The following is a 20824-nucleotide window of genomic DNA, read 5'->3' as shown; positions in this document are numbered from 1 at the left end:
AAGGGATGTCATCACAGGGCAGCAGATAGACAGGGGACAGTAAGGGACAGTAAGGGATGTCATCACAGGGCAGCAGATAGACAGGGGACAGTAAGGGATGTTATCACAGGGCAGCAGATAGACAGGGGACAGTAAGGGACAGTAAGGGATGTCATCACAGGGCAGCAGATAGACAGGGGACAGTAAGGGATGTCATCACAGGGCAGCAGATAGACAGGGGACAGTAAGGGACAGTAAGGGATGTCATCACAGGGCAGCAGATAGACAGGGGACAGTAAGGGATGTTATCACAGGGCAGCAGATAGACAGGGGACAGTAAGGGATGTCATCACAGGGCAGCAGATAGACAGGGGACAGTAAGGGATGTTATCACAGGGTAGCAGATAGACAGAGGACAGTAAGGGATGTCATCACAGGGCAGCAGATAGACAGGGGACAGTAAGGGACAGTAAGGGATGTCATCACAGGGCAGCAGATAGACAGGGGACAGTAAGGGATGTCATCACAGAGCAGCAGATAGACAGGGGACAGTAAGGGATGTCATCACAGGGCAGCAGATAGACAGGGGACAGTAAGGGATGTTATCACAGGGCAGCAGATAGACAGGGGACAGTAAGGGATGTCATCACAGGGCAGCAGATAGACAGGGGACAGTAAGGGATGTTATCACAGGGCAGCAGATAGACAGGGGACAGTAAGGGACAGTAAGGGATGTCCCACAGGGCAGCAGGTAGACAGGGGACAGTAAGGGACAGTAAGGGATGTTATCACAGGGCAGCAGATAGACAGGGAACAGTAAGGGACAGTAAGGGATGTTATCACAGGGAAGCAGATAGACAGGGGACAGTAAGGGATGTTATCACAGGGCAGCAGATAGACAGGGGACAGTAAGGGATGTCATCACAGGGCAGCAGATAGACAGGGGACAGTAAGGGACAGTAAGGGAAGTTATCACAGGGCAGCAGATAGACAGGGGACAGTAAGGGATGTCATCACAGGGCAGCAGATAGACAGGGGACAGTAAGGGACAGTAAGGGATGTCATCACAGGGCAGCAGATAGACAGGGGACAGTAAGGGACAGTAAGGGATGTCATCACAGGGCAGCAGGTAGACAGGGGACAGTAAGGGACAGTAAGGGATGTTATCACATGGCAGCAGATAGACAGGGAACAGTAAGGGATGTCATCACAGGGCAGCAGATAGACAGGGGACAGTAAGGGATGTTATCACAGGGCAGCAGATAGACAGGGGACAGTAAGGGATGTCATCACAGGGCAGCAGATAGACAGGGGACAGTAAGGGATGTCATCACAGGGCAGCAGATAGACAGGGGACAGTAAGGGACAGTAAGGGATGTCATCACAGGGCAGCAGATAGACAGGGGACAGTAAGGGATGTTATCACAGGGCAGCAGATAGACAGGGGACAGTAAGGGACAGTAGGGATGTCATCACAGGGCAGCATATAGACAGGGGACAGTAAGGGATGTCATCACAGGGCAGCAGATAGACAGGGGACAGTAAGGGACAGTAAGGGATGTCATCACAGGGCAGCAGATAGACAGGGGACAGTAAGGGATGTCATCACAGGGCAGCAGAATAGACAGGGGACAGTAAGGGATGTCATCACAGGGCAGCAGATAGACAGGGGACAGTAAGGGATGTTATCACAGGGTAGCAGATAGGACAGAGGACAGTAAGGGATGTCATCACAGGGCAGCAGATAGACAGGGGACAGTAAGGGACAGTAAGGGATGTCATCACAGGGCAGCAGATAGACAGGGGACAGTAAGGGATGTCATCACAGAGCAGCAGATAGACAGGGGACAGTAAGGGATGTCATCACAGGGCAGCAGATAGACAGGGGACAGTAAGGGATGTTATCACAGGGCAGCAGATAGACAGGGGACAGTAAGGGATGTCATCACAGGGCAGCAGATAGACAGGGGACAGTAAGGGATGTTATCACAGGGCAGCAGATAGACAGGGGACAGTAAGGGACAGTAAGGGATGTCATCACAGGGCAGCAGGTAGACAGGGGACAGTAAGGGACAGTAAGGGATGTTATCACAGGGCAGCAGATAGACAGGGAACAGTAAGGGACAGTAAGGGATGTTATCACAGGGAAGCAGATAGACAGGGGACAGTAAGGGATGTTATCACAGGGCAGCAGATAGACAGGGGACAGTAAGGGATGTCATCACAGGGCAGCAGATAGACAGGGGACAGTAAGGGACAGTAAGGGAAGTTATCACAGGGCAGCAGATAGACAGGGGACAGTAAGGGATGTCATCACAGGGCAGCAGATAGACAGGGGACAGTAAGGGACAGTAAGGGATGTCATCACAGGGCAGCAGATAGACAGGGGACAGTAAGGGACAGTAAGGGATGTTATCACAGGGCAGCAGATAGACAGGGGACAGTAAGGGACAGTAAGGGATGTTATCACAGGGCAGCAGATAGACAGGGGACAGTAAGGGAAGTTATCACAGGGCAGCAGATAGACAGGGGACAGTAAGGGACAGTAAGGGATGTTATCACAGGGCAGCAGATAGACAGGGCTGATGGCGGAGACTGATCAGAGATTGAGGTCTTTACAACCCTTCAGATAGCTGGTGGGGTTGTGGTGTTCCTGTAGTGAATGAGGCCTGTCAAAACTCTAGATAAATGCGTCCTAAATGGCACCCTATTCCCTATTTAGTGCACTACTTTTGACCAGGGTTGGCACCCTATTCCCTATTTAGTGCGCTACTTTTGATCATGGTTGGCACCCTATTCCCTATTTAGTGCACTTTTGACCAGGACCCATAGGACTCTGATTAAAAGTAGTGCACTGTATAGGGAATAAGGTGGCATTTGGCACGAGCAAACGAGTTTGTTTGGTCATTGTGGTTTATTAAATGAGCATTCTAAATGACATCACATGCAGTAATTCCATGGCAGCCATTTTAGTCTACACCCTCCAGAGAAATATGAACCGTTCTGAAACAGTTCCACATACATTAGTGAATTTTTCATCTAAATAATATATTGTGGATTAAATGGAATAAACAGACTGCTCAGAGTCTTTCATTTTCTACCTCTAGAATGAGAATGAATGTTGCTGTACCTTATTCCAGATGGCTCCTTATTCCAGATGGCTCCTTGCTCTGATGGCTCCTAGCTCTGATGGCTCTGATGGCTCCTAGCTCTGATGGCTCTGATGGCTCCTAGCTCTGATGGCTCCTTGTTCTGATGGCTCCTAGCTCTGATGGCTCCTAGCTCTGATGGCTCCTAGCTCTGATGGCTCTGATGGCTCCTAGCTCTGATGGCTCTGATGGCTCCTAGCTCTGATGGCTCCTTGTTCTGATGGCTCCTAGCTCTGATGGCTCCTAGCTCTGACGGCTCCTAGCTCTGATGGCTCCTAGCTCAGATGGCTCCTAGCTCTGATGGCTCCTAGCTCTGATGGCTCCTAGCTCTGATGGCTCCTTGTTCTGATGGCTCCTAGCTCTGATGGCTCCTAGCTGTGATGGCTCCTTGTTCTGATGGCTCCTAGCTCTGATGGCTCCTAGCTGTGATGGCTCCTAGCTGTGATGTCTCCTAGCTGTGATGGCTCCTTGTTCTGATGGCTCCTAGCCCTGATGGCTCCTAGCTCTGATGGCTCCTAGCTGTGATGGCTCCTAGCTCTGATGGCTCTTAGCTGTGATGGCTCCTTGTTCTGATGGCTCCTAGCTCTGATGGCTCCTAGCTCTGATGGCTCCTAGCTCTGATGGCTCCTAGCTCTGATGGCTCTGATGGCTCCTAGCTCTGATGGCTCCTAGCTCTGATGGCTCCTAGCTGTGATGGCTCCTAGCTCTGATGGCTCCTAGCTCTGATGGCTCCTAGCTGTGATGGCTCCTAGCTCTGATGGCTCCTAGCTCTGATGGCTCCTAGCTGTGATGGCTCCTTGCTCTGATGGCTCCTAGCTCTGATGGCTCCTAGCTCTGATGGCTCCTAGCTCTGATGGCTCCTAGCTGTGATGGCTCCTAGCTCTGATGGCTCCTTGCTCTGATGGCTCCTAGCTCTGATGGCTCCTAGCTCTGATGGTTCCTAGCTCTGATGGCTCCTAGCTGTGATGGCTCCTAGCTGTGATGGCTCCTAGCTGTGATGGCTCCTAGCTCTGATGGCTCATAGCTCTGATGGCTCCTAGCTGTGATGGCTCCTAGCTCTGATGGCTCCTAGCTCTGATGACTCCTAGCTCTGATGGCTCTGATGGCTCCTAGCTCTGATGGCTCCTAGCTCTGATGGCTCCTAGCTCTGATGGCTCCTAGCTGTGATGGCTCCTTATTCCAGATGGCTCCTAGCTGTGATGGCTCCTTGCTGTGAAGTTAACCCAAACTCTCTCTCTCTCTACATCACGACTCTGGGTGCTCTTCGCTCAGCTCATCCTCGTCACTAGAGCACCGTCACTCATCTGTCTGTCTGGCCTCTGACTGACTGGTCTGTCTGTATGTGTAGTAAAGCATTAGAGGTTTTGTTTATACGGTAATGCGTCATTTACTGTATTTGTTGTAAAGCATTAGAGGTTTTGTTTATACGGTAATGCCTCATTTACTGTATTTGTAGTATAGCATTAGAGATTTTGTTTATACAGTAATGCCTCATTTACTGTATTTGTTGTAAAGCATTAGAGGTTTTGTTTATACGGTAATGCCTCATATACTGTATGTGTAGTAAAGCATTAGAGGTTTGTTTATACGGTAATGCCTCATTTACTGTATTTGTTGTAAAGCATTAGAGGTTTTGTTTATACGGTAATGCCTCATTTACTGTATTTGTAGTATAGCATTAGAGATTTTGTTTATACAGTAATGCCTCATTTACTGTATTTGTTGTAAAGCATTAGAGGTTTTGTTTATACGGTAATGCCTCATTTACTATATTTGTAGTAAAGCATTAGAGGGTTTGTTTATACGGTAATGCCTCATTTACTGTATTTGTAGTAAAGCATTAGAGGGTTTGTTTATACGGTAATGCCTCATTTACTGTATTTGTAGTAAAGCATTAGAGGTTTTGTTTATACGGTAATGCCTAATTTACTGTATTTGTTGTAAAGCATTAGAGGTTTTGTTTATACGGTAATGCCTCATTTACTGTATTTGTTGTAAAGCATTAGAGGTTTTGTTTATACGGTAATGCCTCATTTACTGTATTTGTAGTAAAGCATTAGAGGTTTTGTTTATACGGTAATGCCTCATTTACTGTATTTGTTGTAAAGCATTAGAGGTTTTGTTTATACGGTAATGCCTCATATACTGTATGTGTAGTAAAGAGGAATATGCTGGTAACTCCATTGAGTGTGATAATTATCTTTATGTATGGCAATGTAGGATTGTAGGAAGGTAGTAAAACATTATGTTTGATAATGGTGGGGGTAATGTAGCATTTTAATGTAGTAGCACACGATGTATGATAATGGAGGGATAATGTCGCATTTTATGGGCTAACACATGATGTATAATAATGCAAAGATAATGTAGCATGTTTATGTGGTAAGACATGATATATGATAATGGAGGGATAATGAGATTTTTTAAACGTAGTAAGACATGATGTATAATAACGGAGGGATAATGTAACATTTTAATGTAGAAACACATGATGTGCGATAATGGAGGTATAATGTAACATTCAAATGTAGAAACACACGGTGTGCGATAATGGAGGGATAATGTAGCATTTTTATGTAACAAGAGACAATGTGTAATAATGGGGGATAATGTAGATTTTTATGTAGCAAGACATGATGTGTGATAATGGAGGGATAACGTTGCATTTTAATGTAGTAACATGTATTTTTCTCTCTTTTCAGGCACCAAGGCCAAAGATGGTGTTGGTTCAGGTAAGTCTACTGTTAAGTCTCTGGTTCTGCCACGTCCTGACCAGTAAAAGGGATTATTTGCTATTGTAGTTTGGTCAGGACGTGGCAGAGGGTATTTGTTTTATGTGGTTCGGGGTGATGGTTTATGCACTATTGTAAAGTGGTTGTTCTACTGGATATTATAGGTGAATGCACCAATTTGTAAGTCGCTCTGGATAAGAGCGTCTGCTAAATGACTTAAATGTAAATGTAAATGTAGTGGGGTGTTTGATTCAGTATTTCAGGGGTTTTTGGTCACTGCTATAGGTTAGTCTATTTCTATGTTCTTTCTAGTTAGTCTGTTTCTATGTTTAGTTAATTGGGGTATGGACTCTCAATTGAAGGCAGGTGTTGTCTAGTTGCCTTTGATTGAGAGTCCTATATATTAGGGTGTGTTTGTAAATTGTGGGAGGTTGTTTCTTGTTTAGCTGTCTATTCCTGACAAGACTGTTTTTTCGTCGTTCATCATCATTGTTGTTATTTTTGTATACGTGTTTGTTTGTTTTTCCGTCTTTCGCCTATTAAAAGAAGATGAGTATACAACCCGCTGCGTTTTGGTTTCCAGACGACAACTGTGACAGGTTCAGACATTGACATCAGTGTTACAGTATCACAACAGCAAGATACTTAAACTCTTCCAAGTTTCAATCAAGTTAGCCTGGATCAGAAAACAAGTGGGACCTGCTTCTGGTGCACAAACCAAACAGGATTAGACTGTTAAAGATATAACGCCTTAGAGACGAGTCTACTAGAGAACAAAAACATCAGTGGATGTGATGTGTGTTAGTGTGTGTGTGTGTGTGTGTGTGCGTTTGATGTGTGTGTTAATAATGTGGTGCCTGTGATGTTGCAGCGAAGGACCTTGCTGGTGGAGCCATGGGGAATATCGCTGCTGCCACCGGCCTGGGGAAGAAGGACGAGTTCCCATCTGACATGAACGTACGACTAAAACACTCACACACACCCCGCAAACACACACCCCTCAAACACACACACATGCAAACATACACACCGGAAACACAAACACAAGGCAAACACACACACACACACCTCAACACACACCCCGCAAACACACACCCCCCGCAAACACACACACCCCGCAAACACACACACACCCCGCAAACACACACACATGCAGACACACACACACACCTCAAACACACACACACACACACCCCGCAAACATACACACCGCAAACACACACACCGCAAACACACACACCGCAAACACACACATGCAAACACACACACACACCTCAAACACACACACACACCGCAAACACAAACACAAGGCAACACACACACACACCACAAACACACACACATGCAAACACACACACCGCAAACACACACACCGCAACACACACACATGCAAACATACACACCGGAAACACAAACACAAGGCAAACACACACACCGCAAACACACACACACACACACACACCTCAAACACACACACACACACCGCAAACACAAACACAAGGCAACACACACACACACCGCAAACACACACATGCAAACATGCAAACACACACACCGCAAACACACACACACATGCAAACACACACTCACCTCAAACACACACACACACACCGTAGACACAAAAACAAGGCAAACACACACACACACCGCAAAAACACACTCACCTCAAACACACACACACCGTAGACACAAAAACAAGGCAAACATACACACACACACACACATCACTAGCCCCTATATCACTATAGACTATCACCAGCCCCTATATCACTATAGACTATCACCAGCCCCTATATCACTATAGACTATCGCCCCTATACCACTATAGACTATCACCAGCCCCTATATCACTTTAGACTATCACCAGCCCCTATACCACTATAGACTATCACCAGCCCCTATATCACTATAGACTATCACCAGCCCCTATATCACTATAGACTATCACCAGCCCCTATATCACTATAGACTATCACCAGCCCCTATACCACTATAGACTATCACCAGCCCCTATATCACTATAGACTATCACCAGCCCCTATATCACTATAGACTATCACCAGCCCCTATACCACTATAGACTATCACCAGCCTCTATATCACTATAGACTATCACCAGCCCCTATATCACTATAGACTATCACCAGCCCCTCTATCACTATAGACTATCACCAGCCCCTCTATCACTATAGACTATCACCAGCCCCTATACCACTATAGACTATCACCAGCCCCTATACCACTATAGACTATCACCAGCCCCTATACCACTATAGACTATCACCAGCCCCTATATCACTATAGACTATCACCAGCCCCTATATCACTATAGACTATCACCAGCCCCTCTATCACTATAGACTATCACCAGCCCCTCTATCACTATAGACTACCACCAGCCCCTATACCACTATAGACTACCACCAGCCCCTCTATCACTATAGACTATCACCAGCCCCTATATCACTATAGACTACCACCAGCCCCTATACCACTATAGACTATCACCAGCCCCTATATCACTATAGACTATCGCCCCTATATCACTATAGACTATCACCCCTATATCACTATAGACTACCACCAGCCCCTATACCACTATAGACTATCACCAGCCCTTATATCACTATAGACTATCACCAGCCCCTATACCACTATAGACTATCACCAGCCCCTATATCACTATAGACTATCACCAGCCCCTATATCACTATAGACTATCACCAGCCCCTATATCACTATAGACTACCACCAGCCCCTATACCACTATAGACTACCACCAGCCCCTATACCACTATAGACTATCACCAGCCCCTATACCACTATAGACTATCACCAGCCCCTATACCACTATAGACTATCACCAGCCCCTATACCACTATAGACTATCACCAGCCCCTATACCACTATAGACTATCACCAGCCCCTATATCACTATAGACTATCACCAGCCCCTCTATCACTATAGACTACCACCAGCCCCTATACCACTATAGACTATCACCAGCCCCTATACCACTATAGACTATCACCAGCCCCTATACCACTATAGACTATCACCCCTATACCACTATAGACTATCACCAGCCCCTATACCACTATAGACTATCACCCCTATATCACTATACACTATCACCAGCCCCTATATCACTATAGACTATCACCAGCCCCTATATCACTATAGACTATCACCAGCCCCTATATCACTATAGACTATCACCAGCCCCTATACCACTATAGACTATCACCAGCCCCTATATCACTATAGACTATCACCAGCCCCTATACCACTATAGACTATCACCAGCCCTATACCACTATAGACTATCACCCCTATATCACTATAGACTATCACCAGCCCCTATATCACTATAGACTATCACCAGCCCCTATATCACTATAGACTATCACCAGCCCCTATATCACTATAGACTATCACCAGCCCCTACTGTAGGTGGGTGAGGGCAGTGTGGAGTGCAATTGAGATTGCATCATCTATGGATCTGTTAGGGCGGTTTGCAAATTGGAGTGGGTCCAGGGTGTCTGGGACGATAGAGTTAATGTTTGGCATAACCAGTCTTTAAAAGCACTTCATGGCTACAGATGTAAGTGCTACGGGTCGGTAGTCATTTAGGCAGGTTACCTTGGTGTTCTTGGGCACAGGGACTATGGTGGTCTGCTTGAAACATGTAGGTATTACAGACTGGGTCAGGGAGAGGTTGAAAATATCAGTGAAGACACTTTCTAGTTGGTCAGCGTATGCTCGGAGTACACGTCCTGGTAATCCGTCTGGCCCCGCAGCCTTGTGTATGTTGACCTGTTTAAAGGTTTTACTCACATTGGCTGCGGAGAGCGTGATCACACAGTCGTCCGGAACAGCTGATGCTCTCATGCATGCTTCAGTGTTGCTTGCCTCGAAGTGAGCATAGAAGTAGTTTAGCTCATCTGGTAGGCTCGTGTCACTAAGCAGCTCTCGGCTGTGCTTCCCTTTGTAGTCTGTAATATCTCATTATCATCAAGTGTACAAAGTACTTACACTGTGTTTCCTGCCTACTGTACTGGACTATCGCTCACTAACAGCTCACTAACACTTTATTTATTTAATTATTTGTAAAATGAAAAGTAGTGTTGTGGTGAAATAGGACGTGTGTGTGTGTGTGTGTGTGTGTGTGTGTGTGTGTGTGTGTGTGTGTGTGTGTGTGTGTGTGTGTGTGTGTGTGTGTGTGTGTGTGTTTGTGTGTGTATCCACAGCCTGAGGAGTATGGGCAGGAGGCCATGGAAGGAGAGCCACAGGGAGATCAGCAGGAGGGAGAGACATATGACGAGAACCAGCAGGTAAGAGGGACACACACACACACACACACACACACGCACACTAGAACCATGAATTTTAAGCCCGAGCCCTACCCAGGCGCGATTGCTTCTGCCAATTTTAAGGCTGCCCAAAACCTGAAATATTTGAGTAAATCCACTCGCTCCCTGCGCTCATCTCGCTCTGTGTGCACTCTGCTCGTGGCGCTCTCAGGCTGTTAGTATCCATAGCAACGGCTCCCCTTGGGCTGCTCAGTGAAGAGGCAGGAGAGAGCAGTGAGCTAGCTGTAAGCTACTTTTCATCACTCAAAAAAAAAAAAACAAGGAACATGATTCTTTTCTGTGAAATAATCTTCTTTCTGTGAAGCACTTCTGCCAACACGCTATGATCTTAGTCAGATAAGATTTGGCTCTACTGAGGAGCAGAGTACTGAGCGAATGAGCTTCAAAATGTTAGTGATGAATTTAGTGATACCTGAGCACTAAACCCAATGTATAATATCTGGGCCCTGTCGGGCTTGGGTCGGGTAAGCAGAGCACTAACACACACACACACACACACACACAGACAGACAGACAGACAGACAGACAGACAGACAGACAGACAGACAGACAGACAGACAGACAGACAGGCAGACAGACAGACAGAGAGAGTCAGGGGTAATATGTTACAACAGTAAATTGTGTTACATAATAATATTACTTTTATGCATAAAGGTGTATTATATTATTATTAGTATTATAACGCCTTACTGCCTTTAAATATTGTCATATTAATACTGCTACATTATCTAGTAACGTTCCCGCTACTTTCAGAAAACATTTCCCTTTCCAGGCTCGGTGTTTCCGTGATCCAATCTCCACTTGTGGCCTCATTTAGTTATCAAGCGACAGCGGAGAGAGAAAAAAAACTGTTTGGAGAATGTGATACGGGAAAAAAGGCGCAACTCCGATCTTTTGCCGTTGATTGCTTCTGTTATAGCAAAGTCCTATTCGTACAGATGATCCATTATCACAACATATTGCATAGAGACAGACGGGGAATTGTTGTATTTTCGATGGTTGACATTACAGAAAGGTAGGCCGATTATTTTCTTGTCTCGTTAAGTAAGTGGATGAAAACAACAGCGCTTCTAGTCTACAGACTACATGTCATGAGCGCATATGAAGTTGTGTTGTGTCGCGGAGTGGCTATGTGTGTGGACTCTCGTATAGGCTAATCTTTCCCGCAAATGTAGCCTACTCCAAAATTCGGACTTAAATACAGCACATCAGACTACACCATTTAGGTAATAAAAGTCGTGACCAAGACGTTTCTGATCGGGTTGATTATTGTCGAATTCATTTGGTGACTTAAAGTGTCTATCTTTGGTAGAGCGCACATGACTCGCCTTCACTCCCTCCGACAGTCAAACAAAACGGTTTCCAGTTTAAAAACAACTTTTGTTTCCGTGTAATGCGTAAAATGGAATAAACTACTTTTTCAAGCAACGAATTGAAACTACACACACACACACACACACACACACACACACACACACACACACACACACACACACACACACACACACACACACACACACTAGGACTAGGTCAAAAACGTGTAAAATACTTGCACTTGGTTTATCTTAGGGGTTTGCACTTTTGGGACTATTCCATTTGTTTCTATTGTACCGGGGAAACTAAACAGTAGAACCCTGTGAGTTGGCGCTTGGTCTCTCTCAATAGGTTTAGATGTGAGAGACATTTTTTATATTTTGTATACAGTAACAGTCAAAAGTTTGGACCAAAGGTACTCATTCCAGGGTTTTTCTTTATTTTTACTATTTTCTACATTGTAGAATAATAGTGAAAACAAACTATGAAACTACACGTATGGAATCATGTAGTAAACAAAAAAGTGTTAAACAAATCAAAATATATTTTATATTTGAGATTCTTCAAAGTAGCCACCCTTTGCCTTGATGACAGCTTTGCACACTCTGTCAAATGCCAGCTAGACAGGCGGACACAACCCCTCCAATATTTTGTGTGTGTGTGTGTGTGTGTGTGTCTCAGTGGTTGAGACAGATGGTTATTTTGGGAAGGCAGCTCTCAAGGGCAAAACAAACTGTATTGAATGGATTCATTTCTCAAGGTGCAAAACACAGAGTACCCAATCGATTCATTTCTCAAAGGCAAAACACAGAGTACCCAATCGATTCATTTCTCAAGGTGCAAAACACAGAGTAACCAATCGATTCATTTCTCAAGGTGCAAAACACAGAGTACCCAATCGATTCATTTCTCAAGGTGCAAAACACAGAGTACCCAATCGATTCATCTGGAACCTGAGAATCAGCAGGGAACCAATGACGAATCAAATAATCTCACTGGAGTCATCTTAATCAAACGGTTCAGAACCAATTCAGTGGTTTATTAACTGTGATGTTCTTCTGCCCTACATAAATATTTTATCATACAAATCAATTACAGAAAAAAATACCACATTAAATTCCTTTCTGTTTAACGCAAATGACTCCTGTAATATTAAACTGTAAAATATCATGAAGGATAGAGAGGAATGTCCGTCTTCCTCCCTATCCTTCCTCATCCTCCCTCATCCTTCCTCATCTCTGTCTATTTCTCCCTTTTCCAGCTCAATCTTTAACTCCATCCTTGTCTCTCCCTCCTCTATCTCTCTCTCACACCCTCCTCCATCCCCCTATTGTTCTCGCCTTCTCCTCCGTCTCCACATCTCTGTCTCTCTGTCTCTCTCTGTCTCTCTCTGCTCTCTCTCTCTCTCTCTCTCTCTCTGTCTCTCTCTCTCTCTCTCTCTCTCTCTCTCTGCTCTCTCTCTCTCTCTCTGTCTCTCTGCTCTCTCTCTCTCTCTCTCTCTCTCTCTCTCTCTCTCTCTCTCTCTCTCTCTCTCTGCTCTCTCTCTCTCTCTGTCTCTCTGCTCTCTCTCTCTCTCTCTCTCTCTCTCTCTCTCAGCGTGCTAGCTCTAGCTGAACGGGGTGTGGTGGTGATGACGTCAGAGTTGCAATGCATTGTGGGGTAGTGTCAGAGGATTCCCTGCGTTGCTGTAAACAACATGGAGCCTTTCTGTACAGCTGATCTGCCTGAGGGGGGTGGGCGACTCCAGTCGTCGTGAGCCTGATTGGTGCCACAGATCCCCCCCCCCCCCCCAGGTCCCCCAGCTAACACACCTTGACTCCAATAATCACCTAATCATGATATTCAGTTTAGAATACAATTCGATTAAAAATGGTGACACCAATCAGACCTCTCGACGACTGGAATGGCCCATCCCTGATCTCCATACAGTAGTCACAGTGAGGATGTGGATGTATTGTGTGTCTATAACCACACATTCTTTTCCGTAGAGATAAATGACTTCAAGGTATCATTACATGAGTACCGGTGTCTGTTAACATGACGACGTTACAGCTAGTAAGTTTATGAGAGGACGCTACTAATACGTCTGTCTCTACTGTGTGCTTGGAGCAGCTCTTAATGTTTACGTTAGCTACTGCTGCCCTCTGGTGGATAAACTGAGGTATTGACACTGGACTGAAGCTCATAATATTGTAGGTGCGGAGAGGGGAGGGGGGGGACCAGGACTCGAACCCGGCTCTGGTCGATCTGAAGATCTTGAGGAGGTTGCTAGGTGTTGTGTTAAAGGTCGCTAACGCTGTGCTTGTTATCCTGTAGTGTAATGATCATTTTTCCTGTCAGGTTAAAAAGAGAACATTGTGTCCTTAATGCCAGGTTGTCTTCACGTCATTGGTCTGGTTAGATCGCTCTGGGTGAGAGCTTAAATCTGATGACATCCAACAATTCTGCTTATGTCTGTTTCTTCCATAATTCTGCTTATGTGAACTCTGTGTCCATCCCAAATGGAACACTGTAAAGGGAATAGAGGCACAGACACTGTCTCTCTCTCCTCTCTATTTAAATACTGTCTCCCTCTCTCTGAGCTCTGTCTCTCTCTCTCTATTTAAATACTGTCTCTCTCTCTCTGAGCTCTGTCTCTCTCTCTCTATTTAAATACTGTCTCCCTCTCTCTGAGCTCTGTCTCTCCTCTCTATTTAAATACTGTCTCTCTCTCTCTGAGCTCTGTCTCTCCTCTCTATTTAAATACTGTCTCCCTCTCTCTGAGCTCTGTCTCTCTCTCTCTATTTAAATACTGTCTCCCTCTCTCTGAGCTCTGTCTCTCCTCTCTATTTAAATACTGTCTCCCTCTCTCTGAGCTCTGTCTCTCCTCTCTATTTAAATACTGTCTCCCTCTCTCTGAGCTCTGTCTCTCTCTCTATTTAAATACTGTCTCTCTCTCTCTGAGCTCTGTCTCTCCTCTCTATTTAAATACTGTCTCTCTCTCTCTGAGCTCTGTCTCTCTCTCTCTATTTAGATACTGTCTCCCTCTCTCTGAGCTCTGTCTCTCCTCTCTATTTAAATACTGTCTCCCTCTCTCTGAGCTCTGTCTCTCCTCTCTATTTAAATACTGTCTCCCTCTCTCTGAGCTCTGTCTCTATTTAAATACTGTCTCCCTCTCTCTGAGCTCTGTCTCTCTCTCTCTCTCTCTCTCTATTTAAATACTGTCTCTCTCTCTCTGAGCTCTGTCTCTCTCTCTCTATTTAAATACTGTCTCCCTCTCTCTGAGCTCTGTCTCTCTCTCTCTATTTAAATACTGTCTCCCCCTTTCTGAGCTCTGTCTCTCCTCTCTATTTAAATACTGTCTCTCTCTCTCTGAGCTCTGTCTCTCCTCTCTATTTAAATACTGTCTCCCTCTCTCTGAGCTCTGTCTCTCCTCTCTATTTAAATACTGTCTCTCTCTCTCTGAGCTCTGTCTCTCCTCTCTATTTAAATACTGTCTCTCTCTCTCTGAGCTCTGTCTCTCCTCTCTATTTAAATACTGTCTCCCTCTCTCTGAGCTCTGTCTCTCCTCTCTATTTAAATACTGTCTCTCTCTCTCTGAGCTCTGTCTCTCCTCTCTATTTAAATACTGTCTCCCTCTCTCTGAGCTCTGTCTCTCCTCTCTATTTAAATACTGTCTCTCTCTCTCTGAGCTCTGTCTCTCCTCTCTATTTAGATACTGTCTCCCTCTCTCTGAGCTCTGTCTCTCCTCTCTATTTAAATACTGTCTCCCTCTCTCTGAGCTCTGTCTCTCTCTCTCTCTATTTAAATACTGTCTCCCTCTCTCTGAGCTCTGTCTCTATTTAAATACTGTCTCCCTCTCTCTGAGCTCTGTCTCTCTCTCTCTCTCTCTCTCTATTTAAATACTGTCTCTCTCTCTCTGAGCTCTGTCTCTCTCTCTCTATTTAAATACTGTCTCCCTCTCTCTGAGCTCTGTCTCTCCTCTCTATTTAAATACTGTCTCTCTCTCTCTGAGCTCTGTCTCTCCTCTCTATTTAAATACTGTCTCCCTCTCTCTGAGCTCTGTCTCTCCTCTCTATTTAAATACTGTCTCTCTCTCTCTGAGCTCTGTCTCTCTCTCTATTTAAATACTGTCTCTCTCTCTCTGAGCTCTGTCTCTCTCTATTTAAATACTGTCTCCCTCTCTCTGAGCTCTGTCTCTCCTCTCTATTTAAATACTGTCTCCCTCTCTCTGAGCTCTGTCTCTCTCTATTTAAATACTGTCTCCCTCTCTCTGAGCTCTGTCTCTCTCTATTTAAATACTGTCTCCCTCTCTGAGCTCTGTCTCTCTCTCTATTTAAATACTGTCTCCCTCTCTCTGAGCTCTGTCTCTCCTCTCTATTTAAATACTGTCTCCCTCTCTCTGAGCTCTGTCTCTCCTCTCTATTTAAATACTGTCTCCCTCTCTCTGAGCTCTGTCTCTCCTCTCTATTTAAATACTGTCTCCCTCTCTCTGAGCTCTGTCTCTCCTCTCTATTTAAATACTGTCTCCCTCTCTCTGAGCTCTGTCTCTCCTCTCTATTTAAATACTGTCTCCCTCTCTCTGAGCTCTGTCTCTCCTCTCTATTTAAATACTGTCTCCCTCTCTGAGCTCTGTCTCTCCTCTCTATTTAAATACTGTCTCCCTCTCTCTGAGCTCTGTCTCTCCTCTCTATTTAAATACTGTCTCCCTCTCTCTGAGCTCTGTCTCTCTCTCTCTATTTAAATACTGTCTCCCTCTCTCCGAGCTCTGTCTCTCCTCTCTATTTAAATACTGTCTCCCTCTCTCTGAGCTCTGTCTCTCCTCTCTATTTAAATACTGTCTCCCTCTCCCCGAGCTCTGTCTCTCCTCTCTATTTAAATACTGTCTCCCTCTCTCTGAGCTCTGTCTCTCTCTCTCTATTTAAATACTGTCTCCCTCTCTGAGCTCTGTCTCTCTCTCTCTATTTAAATACTGTCTCCCTCTCTGAGCTCTGTCTCTCTCTCTCTATTTAAATACTGTCTCCCTCTCTCTGAGCTCTGTCTCTCTCTCTCTATTTAAATACTGTCTCCCTCTCTGAGCTCTGTCTCTCCTCTCTATGGACTCTCTCCCTCTCTCTGAGCTCTGTCTCTCTCTCTCTCTCTCTCTCTCTATTTAAATACTGTCTCTCTCTCTCTGAGCTCTGTCTCTCTCTCTCTATTTAAATACTGTCTCCCTCTTTCTGAGCTCTGTCTCTCCTCTCTATTTAAATACTGTCTCCCTCTCTCTGAGCTCTGTCTCTCCTCTCTATTTAAATACTGTCTCCCTCTCTCTGAGCTCTGTCTCTCTCTCTCTATTTAAATACTGTCTCCCCCTTTCTGAGCTCTGTCTCTCCTCTCTATTTAAATACTGTCTCCCTCTCTCTGAGCTCTGTCTCTCCTCTCTATTTAAATACTGTCTCCCTCTCTCTGAGCTCTGTCTCTCTCTCTATTTAAATACTGTCTCCCTCTCTGAGCTCTGTCTCTCCTCTCTATTTAAATACTGTCTCCCTCTCTCTGAGCTCTGTCTCTCCTCTCTATTCAAATACTGTCTCCCTCTCTCTGAGCTCTGTCTCTCTCTCTATTTAAATACTGTCTCCCTCTCTGAGCTCTGTCTCTATTTAAATACTGTCTCCCTCTCTCTGAGCTCTGTCTCTCTCTTCTCTTCAAGGAGCAGGGCCAGGACTACGAACAAGAAGCATAAAACCATCATTCCAAATCTCCATCCAACCAGCAGCACAATTTATTACAACAAAAAGGACAAACGCTGAAAGTACCACAATAATACAAATCTAATCCTGTTGCAAAAAAAATAAAAAATAAACACAAACAAACATTCCACCTGAGACAAATGTTCTTCCTTCGTCTTCAAGACGAACCTTTTATGATAATTGATGCTATATTGTAAATGTCATGTTACTGCTGTAATGTGTAGTTGTTTCTTGAAGTGTAGAAGCCGCCAGCTGTCTCGAGTCTCGTTTCCTTGACTCCCTCCCAATGGAACGAGACCCTGGAATCAGGCCTATGGCTTGTGACCGTAGAAATACAATCCATAGAACAGGCCTCCCCATTCAAGATCGGACACTATTTCTATGCTTGTGACTCTGTGTGTTTCTGTATTTATAAATGTGAGATAATAAAAGGTGTATTTTTCTCATCTTCCAACAACGACGTTGGGAGCGGAAGAAAATTATAAATCCGTTTACAAACCGATATGACTACTACCAATAATATTCTCTAAGTGTGTGCAATGCCTGTTTGTGGGTTCTCTTTTGAATTTACTTTTGAAGCAAGTTTTTATTTATTTCATGTTTTTTAAGTAAGAGTTTTATACATTGTATCTTTATAGTTGCTTGTGAAATCATTCCGGTGGAACTATCTGTTAGAAATGGACAAACTACGTGTTTGTGTGTTTGTGTGTTTGTGTGTACTGAAGATTTTAACAAGTTTTAAAGTCAATATATTACGTCTTGAAATCATAATGGTTGTCAGATCAATATGTGCTTTAAAGTGCAGGACTTGTCAATATAAAGGTTTATGTGTCAAAGCAGACAAACTAACACACCTTCTGTAAATAAAAAAAATGAGAAAAAAGAAAACAAGTGTTGGTTGTTTATTAGAATGTTCAAACCAGGAAGTTTACGACAGACCTTCTGAAACAGTCTGTCTGTCTGTCTGTCTGTCTGTCTGTCTGTCTGTCGAGTCTGTCTGTCTGTCTGTCTGTCTGTCTGTCTGTCTGTCTGTCTGTCTGTCTGTCTGTCTGTCTGTCTGTCTGTCTGTCGAATCAGTCAGTCAGTCTCTGTCTGTCTGTCTGTCTGTCTGTCTGTCTGTCTGTCTGTCTGTCTGTCGAATCAGTCAGTCAGTCTCTGTCTGTCTGTCTGTCTGTCTGTCTGTCTGTCGAGTCTGTCTGTCTGTCTGTCTGTCGAGTCTGTCTGTCTGTCTGTCTGTCTGTCTGTCTGTCTGTCTGTCTGTCTGTCTGTCTGTCTGTCTGTCTGTCTGTCTGTCTGTGTCGTATCAGTCTCTCTCTCTGCACGGTGTGACTCTGGGTGTCTATGCCTCTGTGATAACAGACAGACCAACAGACTGTTTAGAATCTGCTGAGATGGGCCCTGTTATAGCTGTGTAATCTAGGCTGTGTAGTGAGGTGGGCCCTGTTATAGCTGTGTAATCTAGGCTGTGTAGTGAGGTGGGCCCTGTTATAGCTGTGTAATCTAGGCTGTGTAGTGAGGTGGGCCCTGTTATAGCTGTGTAATCTAGGCTGTGTAGTGAGGTGGGCCCTGTTATAGCTGTGTAATCTAGGCTGTGTAGTGAGACGGGGCCCTGTTATAGCTGTGTAATCTAGGCTGTGTAGTGAGATGGGGCCCTGTTATAGCTGTGTAATCTAGGCTGTGTAGTGAGATGGGGCCCTGTTATAGCTGTGTAATCTAGGCTGTGTAGTGAGGTGGGCCCTGTTATAGCTGTGTAATCTAAGCTGTGTAGTGAGATGGGGCCCTGTTATAGCTGTGTAATCTAGGCTGTGTAGTGAGATGGGGCCCTGTTATAGCTGTGTAATCTAGGCTGTGTAGTGAGATGGGGCCCTGTTATAGCTGGGTAATCTAGGCTGTGTAGTGAGATGGGGCCCTGTTATAGCTGTGTAATCCAGGCTGTGTAGTGAGATGGGCCCTGTTATAGCTGTGTAATCTAGGCTGTGTAGTGAGACGGGCCCTGTTATAGCTGTGTAATCTAGGCTGTGTAGTGAGATGGGGCCCTGTTATAGCTGTGTAATCTAGACTGTGTAGTGAGACGGGGCCCTGTTATAGCTGTGTAATCTAGGCTGTGTAGTGAGGTGGGCCCTGTTATAGCTGTGTAATCTAGGCTGTGTAGTGAGACGGGGCCCTGTTATAGCTGGGTAATCTAGGCTGTGTAGTGAGGTGGGCCCTGTTATAGCTGTGTAATCTAGGCTGTGTAGTGAGATGGGGCCCTGTTATAGCTGTGTAATCTAGGCTGTGTAGTGAGGTGGGCCCTGTTATAGCTGTTTAATCTAGGCTGTGTAGTGAGGTGGGCCCTGTTATAGCTGTGTAATCTAGGCTGTGTAGTGAGATGGGGCCCTGTTATAGCTGGGTAATCTAGGCTGTGTAGTGAGACGGGCCCTGTTATAGCTGTGTAATCTAGGCTGTGTAGTGAGGTGGGCCCTGTTATAGCTGTGTAATCTAGGCTGTGTAGTGAGATGGGGCCCTGTTATAGCTGTGTAATCTAGGCTGTGTAGTGAGATGGGGCCCTGTTATAGCTGTGTAATCTAGGCTGTGTAGTGAGATGGGGCCCTGTTATAGCTGTGTAATCCAGGCTGTGTAGTGAGATGGGCCCTGTTATAGCTGTGTAATCTAGGCTGTGTAGTGAGACGGGCCCTGTTATCGCTGTGTAATCTAGGCTGTGTAGTGAGATGGGGCCCTGTTATAGCTGTGTAATCTAGACTGTGTAGTGAGACGGGGCCCTGTTATAGCTGTGTAATCTAGACTGTGTAGTGAGACGGGGCCCTGTTATAGCTGTGTAATCTAGGCTGTGTAATGAGGTGGGCCCTGTTATAGCTGTGTAATCTAGGCTGTGTAGTGAGACGGGGCCCTGTTATAGCTGTGTAATCTAGGCTGTGTAGTGAGACGGGCCCTGTTATAGCTGTGTAATCTAGGCTGTGTAGTGAGATGGGGCCCTGTTATAGCTGTGTAATCTAGACTGTGTAGTGAGACGGGGCCCTGTTATAGCTGTGTAATCTAGACTGTGTAGTGAGACGGGGCCCTGTTATAGCTGTGTAATCTAGGCTGTGTAGTGAGGTGGGCCCTGTTATAGCTGTGTAATCTAGGCTGTGTAGTGAGGTGGGCCCTGTTATAGCTGTGTAATCTAGGCTGTGTAGTGAGATGGGGCCCTGTTATAGCTGTGTAATCTAGGCTGTGTAGTGAGATGGGGCCCTGTTATAGCTGTGTAATCTAGGCTGTGTAGTGAGGTGGGCCCTGTTATAGCTGTGTAATCTAGGCTGTGTAGTGAGATGGGCCCTGTTATAGCTGTTTAATCTAGGCTGTGTAGTGAGGTGGGCCCTGTTATAGCTGTGTAATCTAGGCTGTGTAGTGAGATGGGGCCCTGTTATAGCTGGGTAATCTAGGCTGTGTAGTGAGACGGGCCCTGTTATAGCTGTGTAATCTAGGCTGTGTAGTGAGATGGGGCCCTGTTATAGCTGTGTAATCTAGGCTGTGTAGTGAGATGGGGCCCTGTTATAGCTGTGTAATCTAGGCTGTGTAGTGAGATGGGGCCCTG

General features: G+C 45.2%; 1 protein-coding gene across 2 annotated transcripts in view; it reads left to right on the top strand.

The window, feature by feature from the left end:
- The window catches only part of sncb (synuclein, beta), a 30595-nt gene extending 12454 nt beyond the window's left edge, over positions 1-18141 (top strand). The window contains exons 3-6 of one of the 2 annotated variants that reach the window (XM_029720392.1): positions 5831-5860; positions 6732-6817; positions 10112-10195; positions 17220-18141. In XM_029720392.1, the coding sequence (XP_029576252.1) occupies positions 5831-5860; positions 6732-6817; positions 10112-10195; positions 17220-17246 (227 nt within the window). In that variant the 3' untranslated portion in view covers positions 17247-18141. Of the gene's footprint in view, positions 1-5830; positions 5861-6731; positions 6818-10111; positions 10196-17213 lie in introns of both variants that reach the window. The other variant, XM_029720391.1, reaches the window with a different exon arrangement.
- Positions 18142-20824: the final 2683 nt, after the last annotated feature.

The sequence above is a fragment of the Salmo trutta genome, chromosome 3, assembly GCF_901001165.1.
Source record: "Salmo trutta chromosome 3, fSalTru1.1, whole genome shotgun sequence".
In the NCBI taxonomy this organism is placed as follows: Eukaryota; Metazoa; Chordata; class Actinopteri; order Salmoniformes; family Salmonidae; genus Salmo; species Salmo trutta.
This window is presented reverse-complemented; position numbering and strand designations above follow the sequence as displayed.